This window comes from Pediculus humanus, genomic scaffold (genome assembly GCF_000006295.1).
Source record: "Pediculus humanus corporis 1103172107532 genomic scaffold, whole genome shotgun sequence".
Classification (NCBI taxonomy): Eukaryota; Metazoa; Arthropoda; class Insecta; order Psocodea; family Pediculidae; genus Pediculus; species Pediculus humanus.
In genome coordinates, this window is record NW_002987148.1 from 54,276 (window position 1) to 66,550 (window position 12,275).

A 12,275-nucleotide genomic window follows, 5' to 3' on the forward strand; every position below is an offset into this window, starting at 1 on the left:
TTAGAATAATAATTATTTCGAAATGAAAAGAGACCTGAATATTTTAAATACCTGACCAAATATAAAAAAAATTTAAATTTGCATATTTTTACAATTTGATTTTAATAGAGCGTTAAAAAATAAATTGAAGATGAGTTCATTAAAACAAACATCTTAAATATCGATTTTTATTTATTTTGTAAATGATAAAAAAGATAACATAACGAAAAAACTTTAATATTATCTATACCGCGTAGCCATATTTTTTAAACTATTATTATTTTTATTAAAAAAAATATATATGTGAGAATAATAAAACAAATGATGAAAAATGAATATTTTTAAATTTAAAAAAACAAAATTTATTAAAGGAAAAAAGTTTTTTTTTTTTTTTTGATCGAACTCATCTTACACATGCGCATAAAAAAAAAAAAAAAAATTTTCCGACATCGTCTACGAATGCTATTTATCTGGAAAATTTTTGACTTTTCCTCCTAAAATGAGAGTCACGCGGAAATGAATTACGGGTTTTTTTTTTTTTTACGCACTCGATATAAATTTTTTTATTTTTCCGTCAGGTTTCCTAATAAAAAAGGAGAAGAAAAAGTAAAAACATTGTATTGATCGTTTTAAACCCTCCCCCCCCAAAAAAAAAAAAAAAAAATTAGAAAAACAACAATCGTATTTTGTTTTTTTTGTTTGTTTTTTTGTTTTTATATTTACAATAAAACCTTTGGCTTAAATTTTTAAATTTTTTTCTACAGTTGACAAGAACGGAAGGATGTAGTTTATTTTGCACTGGAATAAATCACAGTCGTTGTAAAGACAAAGTCAACGAAAATTCAGTATCACATACTCAATCTAGTCATAAAATACAGAAAAAAATTCGCCTTGATGGTAAGTTTAAAAAAAATTCTTTTTTTCATTCATTCATTCATTCATTCATTCACCTTTTGAAACATTTAATAAAACATTTTTGTAATTAAGTTTTTGAGTTGAAGGGGGGGAGGAAGTGGAAAAAATGGCAAAAATTTTCTCTCGTATAAAAAAAAAAAATATTTTTTTAATTTTCCTTTTGGGTTTTAACAAGGAAATTAACTTTTGTTAAAAAATTTTCTTTTTTTTTCTTTTCCTTTCTTTTGCGAGAAAATCTTTTTTTGATACGTTGGGAATGGGAAATCAATCGATGATTTTTAAGAAAGAAAATCATTAATTAAATGGTTAAAAAAAAAAAAAAATTAAATAATTAATTTAACGTGTTGACAAAATTTTCCGTCATCGTTGTTTTTTTTTTTAAATTTAGATCACGTGATAAATTGTCCATCGAATTACATCCCTTTTCTTTCGCGGTTACTTAATAAAATTTTTTTAACTTTAAAAGTAATAATAATAATAATAATAATTATTATTATGTAGTTTATTTAAGATTTTAATTTTTAATTTTTAACTTTTTTGTTCGTTTTGTTTTTAAGTTAGAAAATATTTTAACGATCTTTGTTTCCCTATTAAAACTTTTTTTTTTTTATTAATCTCGCTCTTTCGTAATTTATTCTTTAAGTAAAAAAAAGAAAAAAATTTTAACTAAAGAAAAAAAAAAAGAAAAAGAAACAAAGTTAATGTTTCACAGAAAGTTTTTTTTTTTTTATTTAAAACAAAATTTGGTTAAATTTTTTTTTTTTTTTTTGTTACTCGGTTTTTCCTTTTTTTTATTTCACTAGATGTACTTTTTTTTTGTCAATTTAGTTTAAAATAATTTATTGAATTATTTTTGTCGTCGCTTTATATTAAATGAGTAAAATCGAGTTCATTTAATGAGAGAGAGAGAGAGAGAGACAGAGAGAGAGAGAGAAAAAAAGGGCGAGGGAAAATTATTTTTTGTCGTAAAACTTTTTTTTGAATAACTGCGTTGTTGTTGTGCGGTCGGGAAAATTCTGGAAAAAGCGGACTAATAATTGTAATTTAGTAAATTGTCGCCATTAGCTAAACGTCCCATATTGCTAACAAAATATTATGAAAACGTGTTTGTTTGATATCATTTGTAAAAATTTTAATTTCGGTGAGAGTTTACCCCCTTTTTGTTGCAAAAAAATTCTATTTTTTTATTACTTTAATAGCGTAAAAATTACATAAAAAAAGGGTTATTAGTTTATGTATATATGTCTAAAAAGTTTATGTTTTAATTTTATTTATATTATTAATGATTGCAATCGAATCGTTATTTTCTGAACGTAATAATTTTTTTAAATTACCTTTTTGGCGGTTTTTTAGGAGCGGGTAAATGGTAAAAAAAAAAAATTATTTCTATTTTTTTAATGTTATTAATGTGATAAGATCAAAATCATAAAAAATTTTTTTTCCCTGATAGTCAAATGAATAAAAACAAAAAAACCCAAAAAAAAAAAAAAATTGGATTTCGTGGTTTTCCTAAGATAAATTTTTTTTTTTTTTTTCTTAAAGCTTCTTTAAATGGCCGAATTTAAGTTTAATTCTTTTTTTTTTTCATAACTGGATTTCTTATTTTATTTTTTTTTTCAATTTAATATAAAAAAATCGGTCAAAGAAATAAATTAATAAATAATCCGGAGAATTTATCGAAGTGGAAATCGGAAGCTTTTTTATTCGGGACATTTTTCATTTTTTTTTTCTTCTCGTTTTAAAAAATTTTTTCACATTAATTTATTGCGTATGTATAAAAATAACGACTCTGTAATCTATATTGAAATTTACATTGATTTAATTTTCGGAAAGTTTTCGTTTAAAATAATAATAATAATTTTCTTTTGACTATTTCACACGCCCCCGAGGTCAAAATATCAAACAATTTGAAAACTAAATTTTTTTTTTTTTTTTTTTTTTTCAAAAACAATAACGATTTGATATCCAAACTAAAAAAATTTACCCGGAAACGTTTTAATGGGTTTTTTGTTAAATGAAAATTTTTGTTTTGAAAATCATGGATTCGTTATTAATATTAGTTTTAAATGTACACACACGCACACGTGTATAAATATATGTATATTAAACTTTTTTTTGTCACCCCCTTTGGCAGTATGCACCGCCAATAGAGGAGATTCATAAATATTCAGTTTAAAAATAAATATTACATACTTTTTCGAAGGTAAACAATTCGATAATTAAAAAATTCACCTTCTAGCAAAAGATATATATATATATATGAAAACAATATTTAAACATGGTTTAAATGCAAAATGCGAATTTTTTTTTTTTTTTATTACCATAACATAAAAACATAACCTCAGGGATTCACTGACAAAATAATCCTAAGCAAAATCCGTTGCCAAAATTTTACTGGCAAGAAATTTTTTTTTTTTAGTTTTCGTAATACGAATTATTGCTTTCATAATTTTTTTTTTTTTAAAAAAAAAAAATTTTATAATAATATACTGATAGAATTATCTAAATTCTAAAAAATCTAAATTAATTAATTAGTTTTTTTTTTCGAGAATATTCTAAGGGGAGTAAAGAAAATAAAAATTTTCTGGTGTGTGCGTTGTTACGGTTGTCTTTTGTCCACCAATATTCTCGATTCGAATGGCCTTTCTGCTATTATATTATTATTATTTTCTTCCACTGTTTCGGTTTCTTTTATTTTATCATTATCGTCATATTTTTTACCTGTTATCGATTCATTCGCGATGAAAATATCACCGTTTGATTTTCTTTGGTAGTTATTATTATTATTATTATTATCATTTTTATTGACGACATCCGATGAGTTTTCGTCAATGGCGGTCATTCGATTTTCGATATCGGCTACGGTTTCTTCACCGATTTTCTTCAACTCAATATTATTATTATTATTTTCTTCTTCTTCTTCGAAATGAAATTTTTTATTCGTTTCTTTTAATATTGACATGTCGTCTTTTGAATATTTTTTACCCGTCGACGATTTTAATTCATCCGATTTGTCGGAAAAATTTTCGGAAATTTCAAATTCTTCAAACACGATATCACAATTATTATTTTTTTTATTTTCGTCTAATAATTTTTTATCGTACCCGAATAAAATTCCTTTTTTCTTTTCTTCGGGTTCGAAACGGGATGTTACGTTCATTATATGATGTGGAACGGAAACGGATCTTTGGAAAAGTGCATTCTTGGCATTTTCTAATCGCATTTTAATTATTTCTTCTGAATTTTTTCGAATCGTCGGAGATTCGTTATATTTTTCCTCGTCGTAATTTTGCTGATTGTTACCGACAATTATTTGAAGGCTCGGTTGTTGAAAACGTTTTTTGTTTACTTCAGAGTCGGTTTTTTCGACGTTATCATTGTTGTCTACCTGTATGGAAAGAGGTGTCTCGTATTTTTTTCCCTTCGCATCGTCCGTTAGAACTGTCGAAGGGGGACAATCAACGACTTCTTGTAACGTTTTGTTTTCAGTATTATTGCGAATTTTACTCTTTTTGGGATTTATCACGTAAAGCCCTTTCGGTTTTCTTATTCCAATTTCAACCTCTAAATCATATTTATACATATCTATTTCTCTGTTATTTAAAACGTTTGGTCTTTGAAACATATCCGTATGACCGAAACTTCTCGTTCTTCCAACTTTTTTCGTTTTATTTTGTTCGTTTGCCTCTACGTATTTACTATAAATATCCGCAAACGATAAAGAAATATTGGATTCTTTTTCGTATTTTTCCGATATTTCTTCCATAATAGCCTGAGCTGTGGGACTAAGAAGTGGTCCAATGGAGCATGTTAACATTTCTCCACCGTAATACGTGACAGAAGTTCCGAATGACCTGATTTTTTCAAGTATCTAAAACAAAATGGAAAAGTTAATTAGAAAAAAAAGTAGAAGGAAAATTGCCAAGAATCAGATTTACTTTGATGTTGATTGTAATTTTTTTTTGTTTTGTTTTGTTTTTTTTTTGTTGATAATATTCAAATCGCGCGTGTAATGAGCTCACCTCATTTTGCACGTAATGTTTATCTTTTATTTCGTTTAATAAATCATCATCTGATACAGTGGCAAAATCCGGCTCTGTTTCGTTTGCTTCTTTAGAATAGTTTTCTAAATCCATATCATAACTGCTGAGATCACTGCTGACTCCGGATGACACACTTCCTGTATCCGTCCATTTCGAATGAAACACTTTGTTACTTAAATAATTTTTTGGCGATTTTTCATATTTATCGATAAATTTCTTTTTTATAATTGGACTCGATTGTTCATTTTCAGAATCTGAAAATTTCATTGAAGTCAAATGAAAATGGCTTTGACCATTTTAGTGAGTGTTCCGATTGCCATAAAAAAAAACTATTAAAGCGGTTAACATTTGAACATAATTCAAAAATAATAAATATTTGGCGCCAAATTTTTTTTTTTCAAAGGTGAATGTAGTTAATATGCAGAAGTGAATGATAAGTGGAATGTAATTTTAAACATAAATACTTTGTACCTTTTATCGATTCGGAAAATTCCATTTGATTTCCAGAAAATCTTTTTGTCGTATGACCCAAGTTACCATTTATGTGTCTCATGACATCGTCTCTATCGCATTGTATCGACAGAGGCCTTGGTACGTGCCTATTTTCCGGTTTTCTGTAGCTAATGTTATTCATGCTTCCGCTAAGTTTGCCGTTAAGCTTTCTGTCAAGAGTGGCATTTAAATTTTCTTGAAATTTGGCACGAATGTTTCTCACCGTGTCGGGATCCGGAAGTTCTTCGTCTATCAATAGTTTATTCGGTTTCACTAAGGTGTTAAAATAATGTCGAGTGTTAGCTTCGTGTTCATCTGAATTCGGAGGATCGTTTGAATTTTTCAACGTTGCACCCATTATGCGGCAAGACATTTCTTTGGCATTTTCCTTCTTATTATTCTTTTCGTTCGGTTCAAAACGTTGTTTTAAATTCGAATACCACTCGGATATTATTTCTTTATTGTTTTTAGCAATTTTATCTAGAAAAATATATACATGTAGAAAATATTTTTAAATTGAATTATCTTTACGAGCGTGTTTCAAAAAATTATACAATACAAAAACTTTTGGGTTTCTTTTTACGTAAAAAAATTTTATTTTATTCTTACAAGTAAGTTTTTGAAAACTAAATTCGTCATTTCATGACGAATATCGCATAAAATAATGTTTTTCTTTATTTCGTCACAAATGCGCAGAATGTTACACACCTGAATATTTATTAACTCGGTTCGTATAATAAATTTTTACGAGGAATGTTTAAAAAAGTTTTTCTTTCGAACGGGGGAATTTTGACTTTTTTTAAAAGTTTGATTTTTAACGTGGGAAAACGTTGATAAATGTGATAATGCTAAGATAAATGAAAGATTAAAAACCTTTTTACCGTAATAAAAAAAAATTTTTGTTTCCCTCCTTTTTACGACTTAATTCAAAAATTATATTTTATATCGTAAAACGTAAAATGTCTAACTCACCTGCATTTTCATTTGAAATGTTGTCGGCGGTTTCGTTTTCACCTGGTTTGATGGTAGAGCACGAGCTACCGTTTTCTATAACATTCGAATCGCAACTGTTGACGGAATGTTCCTCGAACTCGGATTTAACTCCCAAGACTTGGTTTGTCTTCAAATTTTTGTTCCCAGGCTGCTGACTCGTGTCATTGTTTTTGTTATTAACGTCGTTTTCTATTATTTTTGGTGTTGACGATGACGATGACGATAACCTGTTTAAAGGTTTTTCCTCGTCGGTTTTCGATTCGTCAAAAATGTAAAATAATTGTACTTTATTGTCGTTCGTTTCAACTAGTTCGTGCTCTTTTTCCAAAATATGAAGTCTTTTCATGCACTCGTCAAAATTTTTAGCAAAGTAATTATCATGTGATTTTTTTTGGCCCTCGCCATTAATTTGATCGTTTACATCATCAGGTGAAGGCATTGCTTGTTGTTTTAACTCTTCATTGTTTACCTATAATTTAAACAATTTTTTTGTTTTTAAATTAAAATGACTTTGGTATCGGAAATATAATTTAAATAGGGGAAAAAAATTTTAATGTTATTGAATTTGCAATCGCAAAGACTTTAGTTGTAGCGGGGGGGGGGGAAAGGAAATATATTTCACTTACTTCCATTTCATTTTTTTCATCTTTTTTCTGCCAGGAGTTATTCAATTCCGTTTCTGTTGACATTTCAGAAAAAGAATTTTTGTCTCTTGTTTTTTCTCTGAAATATTTAAAAAAAAAAAATCTCTTTATTTAGAAATTCATGGAATTTTAATTTTGGATCAATTCACATTGTTTTAATATGTTTGAACGGTGTTTGATTACAAATTACATTTTCCTCAAAATAAATAATAAAAAAATCAGCCATAAAATAGGTTTATAAATTTCGATTTTTATCGAAAACATTATTTTTTTTCAATTCGAACGCTTTTGTGGTTCGGTTGATTTCTATTTCAAAGCCTTTACAGAGTCATAAATTTTTTTACTCTATTTATATTTTTATTGTTTTATTTACGCAATAATAATAATAATAAAATTTGTCAAATAGTTTATTAATCGCGGATTTATTTCACGGAAAACTTTTTTCTTTTTTTTTTTTTTTTTTCGATGAAGTTTTCATATGATTTTGTTAAGAATTTACATTCAAATAAATTTATTTCAATTAATATAATTGTTACGTAATTTTTGATACGTAAAAGTGAAACTCTCAAAGGCGTCGTCGTTTTAAATTTTCACATCGTTCGAATCTTAATTTAATTATTTATCAAAATCAAATCGCAATTATTATTATTTTGTTTGTTTAAATCTTTCGAAATCAAATCGTCAAGTGTTATAGTAAACTAATAAAAAAAAAAAAAGGAAAACTATTTTAAAAAATTATTACTTACATAATTCTAACCATGATGATGTCTTTGATTTGTGTTAAATATTAAACGGTTTAACAATGTCATAAACTGAAAAATGGGGAAATTCGGTGGTTTTTTTTTTTTTTTGATGATTCGTAAAATTATTTAAAAATTTTTAACTAAATTGAGTATAATTTTGTTAAAGAAAAACATAATTGGCCTGTGTTTCGTAAAAAAAAAAAAAAAAAAAAAAAAAGTGCTGACTTCACAGCGTGTTGCGATTAAAAAAAAAAAAAAAAAAAAAAATTTTCACAATCGTATCGATATACTCTAATATAAAGTATAAAAATATAATTACGACGTTTTAATATAAATTTTGTTTCGTTCCTAAATTTTAAATTAAACGGTTTTGTTGTAACGTTTGACTTAAATCGACGTTATTCGATTTGAAATTTCTTTTTTCTTTTGTTAATTATTTTTCAACGTTTCAGCAATCGATTCAAAGTTCGTCATTCTCAAAAAACAATTAAATTAACGTGTATGATGACCTTTTAAGGAATTTTAAATAATAATTCGGGGGGGGGGGGAATTGTAAATCGTCCAGGTTAGCAAGAATAATGTAATCTTGTAATTAATTGATGTTATTTTGTCGATTGTTTTTTTTTTTTTTTTTAAATAAATCGTTTTTTTTAATAGTATTTTATTTGTGATGTCTTGTAATCATCGTATTTATCAAAGAGCGTTCAAAAAAAAAAAATTGGATGAATTTTATTTTTTTAAAATTAAAAATAATGTTTTTAGAAATTCTAGAGAATTTTTTTTTTTTTAAAAAAAGAATCTTATATAAATTTCATTTGAATTAAAATCCGTGAAGTAAAGTAATGGATGAGGAAAAAAAAAAGAAAAAAAATTATTCTTCTGTTTCGCAAAGGGATATTTTAACGTATAAATTATTAAAAAAGTCAAATTTATTTATTACTATTTACCTTTTTACGAAAAAAAAGCTTTTATTGTAAATTTTTTTTCCTTTCTTCTTGTTTGTTGTTTGCGTTGTAATTAAACATCGTTTGTTTGTTTTTTTCTATTTTCTCGAGGCAGGTTTTAAATAATAAAATTACTTACGGTGTATCTTGATTTAAATTTATTTGAGGTAGCAGAAGAGAATTATCAACATTCAAAGAAGGATTTCGAATTTCTTTATCGAAATTTTGAGTTTCGTTAATCGATTGAACTTCGAAAATCGTATCCAAACTAGGCCACTTTGGTATCAATGAATTTCTTTTTTTATATTTTCCATTAATCTTTGTCGATGTCGAACCTTTTTTTTTCCTTTTCCCCAAATTGTTACACCTTGAAACCGAAAACAGAGAAAAAAAATAAAAAAAAACAAATTTTTGTAATGTTCGATTTTTTTTTTTTTTTTATACTGAAAAGAAAAAAAAATTTTTTTTCAATTAAGCGCAATCAATAATGTCACGATTTGCAAATTATTATTTAATTAATCGACGCCATATTTAAATTTTTGCAAATCATGTTTAAATGCGGCGGTAAAAATAAAATAAAACAAAAAGAATGAACTAAAAACAAAATGTTTACATTATTATTATTATTATTATTTTGTTTTACATGGTATGGATACATTTTAACTTAAATTTATTGCATTGAAAATAAAAAAAAAAAAAAACAATTTGAATCTTGTTGATTCAAGCTTAAAAATGAGATGATGATAATAATAATAATATTATAAAAAAAAAAAAAAACAGAAAAAAAAAGTTTACAGTCCTTGAAATCAATAATAAACGTGGTGAACTTTGAATGAGCAAATAGTTATGTATTATTATCATCATTATTATTATTATAAATATTACGCACACATTTATTAATATGTGTGTTTACCCATGGGGAAAATTATTTTATTCGTCATGTTTCGTAATATCGATCCGATTTATTATTATTATTATTATTATTATTTATTTATTTATTTTTGTGGAGGTTCAAATTTTTATAGTCTCGTAGTACGTAAATTAATTAGACTAACAATTTTCTCGAACAAAGCGGGGAAATTTTTAAAAAAATGATTTGTAAAAATAAATAAATAAATAAATAATAATAATAATAAAGGATTTAATTAATAATAAATGTTGTCAAGTCGTCATTAAATCCGTCGTATTTAAGCTCGTCGTACTTAAAGACTACTTAAGTGATTTATATTATTTTCACGATAAGATTTTTTTTAGAAAAAGAAAAAAAAAAAACATTTAAAATATGGAAATGAAATTTTTTCTCAAAAAAAAATTAAAATTATTATCAATTGATAACGACGACGATAATAATAATAATAATAATTATGACGTTTCATTTACAAAAATTTATTTTTTTATTTTTTCTTATTTTCCTCGAGAGTTCAATTATTTACTTTAAGATTAAATGATTGAAATTCAAATATTTGCAGACGACGTTTTAACTGTTCACTGACTTTGATTTTTTTTTAACAATGGTTTTTTTTTTTTTTTTTTAAAAAAAAAAAAAAAAAATATTTCGGTTGTAAGTCATAATAACAGAACAAAAAATTTATATCGAGTCACTGAATCAGCATAGGTCGTATTATTGCGTCGTCTCGTAATTTATGCGTACCTTAGCAAAAGAACAAATAAGCACACGCACACACACACGCACACACACACGCACACACTAGTTTAAATAATTCGAAAGAAAGGAAAAAATTATTACTATTATTATTAATTTTGTTTTCTAATAATTCGATTTTTTTTTTAATAATTTTGTCCGTGTTTTAATAATTGTGACAAAAACAAACCTACAGTTTTTTTTTTTTTGCGCATTAGCCATCGTGTTTTCTCAATTAGAAGGAAAACATTTGTCGAAAATATTTTATTGTTAGTTAGAATTGAACGACGTTTTGTTTGATTTATCAATTGTCTAACTACAAAACAATTCGTTTGTTTCATTTGTTCTCAAAAAAAATTTTAAAAGAAAAATATTTCCTTAAAAAAAAAAAAGGTGTTTTTTTCTGACACTTTTTTTTTTTTTTTTTTTTTGATTGAACGTGGTGAATCACCGCAATTATTATTTTCATTTAACAAAAACCTTTTAAATTAATTTTTTAAAAATAGAAAATTATATGTATTAATTAGTGGCTTTTAAAACAACAACAACAACAAGAACAAACAAATAATTATAATATTTTTAATTTTTTTTTTGCAAAATGATGTTTGTTAATTGCTGTCGAAATTTTTTTTCCCTTTCGTTCAGGTATAAAAATGCGTTTGAAAAATTTTCTAATTAAAATCAATGATTTTGCAAATTTTATCGATTTTTTTTTTTTTTCGGTTCACAATGTAAAAATTTTAAAATCGATACGTGGAAAATACAAAGATGGTCTCTTTAAAAATTTAAAAAAGAAAGAGAAAAGCTTTTTGCTGTAGATTTTATCACCTTAACCGTCTGCACAGAAAAAAACCTGCGTGCCAAAAGTTAAAGTTATCGAAAGCTTTGCCCTTCGTTAAAAAAAAAAAAAAAAAAAAAATTCATTAAGATAAAAAATTCATAATAATAATAATGTTAATTAATATTTGAAAACTCGAAAAGGAAAATGTATTTTGCAATATCATTCCATTCATCACAACAACTTTTTGCGGTTGTTAAAAAGAAATTTTCTTTTTCCTTTGAAATCTCTTGAAAATATTTTCTCTCTCTCTCTCTCTCTACTCAAAATATAAATTTTATAAGGATTTTTTTTTGTTGCTTTTTTGGGATAAAAAAAAGGAAAAATTTATCTTTCGATTTTTCGACAAAAGAAAAATCGTTAACGATTGAATATTTATAATAAAAATTTTTAACGAGAAAAAAAAAAGGAAAAACGATAGGAAAAGTTATCGTTATTGGAAAAATATATGTATATGTAAAGTTATACATGGAAAATTTTGAATTTTTTTTTTTTAAATTGAATTAATTCATCGGAAGATCGTTTGTTATGATCATTCAATTTATATAAAAGAAAAATTGTTTTTTATATTTTATTAAAAAAGAAAATTTACCAATTTAAATTTGAATTTTTTTTTTAAATTATTGTTTTTATACGTTATTGACAGTTTGAAATGTTTTTGTTTTTGTTTTTGTTTCTAATGAAAATTGAAATCCCCGTAAAAAAAAAAAAGGAAAATTTTCAATTCGAATAATTGATTTTTATATCGTTTAAATTATTGTTATTATTATTATTATTATTATTTTTGTTTTTTTTCGATTGTTTATTTGTTATTACTTTTTACGGTTAGTAATTATTTTATGGTTATTATCATTATCAAATATCGTTCCTTTATCACTTTCGGAATTTTAAATGTTTTTTCCTCTGGGATGAAATTTCAAAATTCATTTTCAAAAATTAATCTGATTATTCTGGAATGAATCTTTCCTTTCTAGATCTTTCTTGGAGTCGATACCGAATTTTTTTTTTTTTTTTCGTTCGAATGTTTGTAATTCGGGTTAAA

General features: G+C 25.1%; 2 protein-coding genes across 2 annotated transcripts; both read right to left on the reverse strand.

Annotated features, from left to right (window-relative positions):
• Positions 1-3,493: 3,493 nt before the first annotated feature.
• On the reverse strand, positions 3,494-6,861 carry Phum_PHUM183250 (synaptonemal complex protein ZIP1, putative; the record flags this gene model as incomplete). The annotated part of the gene is made up of 4 exons (XM_002425179.1): positions 3,494-4,765; positions 4,917-5,191; positions 5,409-5,909; positions 6,402-6,861. 4 exons carry the CDS (start codon positions 6,859-6,861, stop codon positions 3,494-3,496), a joined length of 2,508 nt encoding a protein of 835 aa, XP_002425224.1.
• Positions 6,862-8,888: 2,027 nt separating this feature from the next.
• Phum_PHUM183260 (uncharacterized protein) lies at positions 8,889-9,282 on the reverse strand (the record flags this gene model as incomplete). Its single annotated transcript, XM_002425180.1, has 2 exons — positions 8,889-9,120; positions 9,278-9,282. The coding sequence occupies 2 exons, from the start codon at positions 9,280-9,282 to the stop codon at positions 8,889-8,891; spliced, it is 237 nt and encodes a 78-aa protein (XP_002425225.1).
• Positions 9,283-12,275: the final 2,993 nt, after the last annotated feature.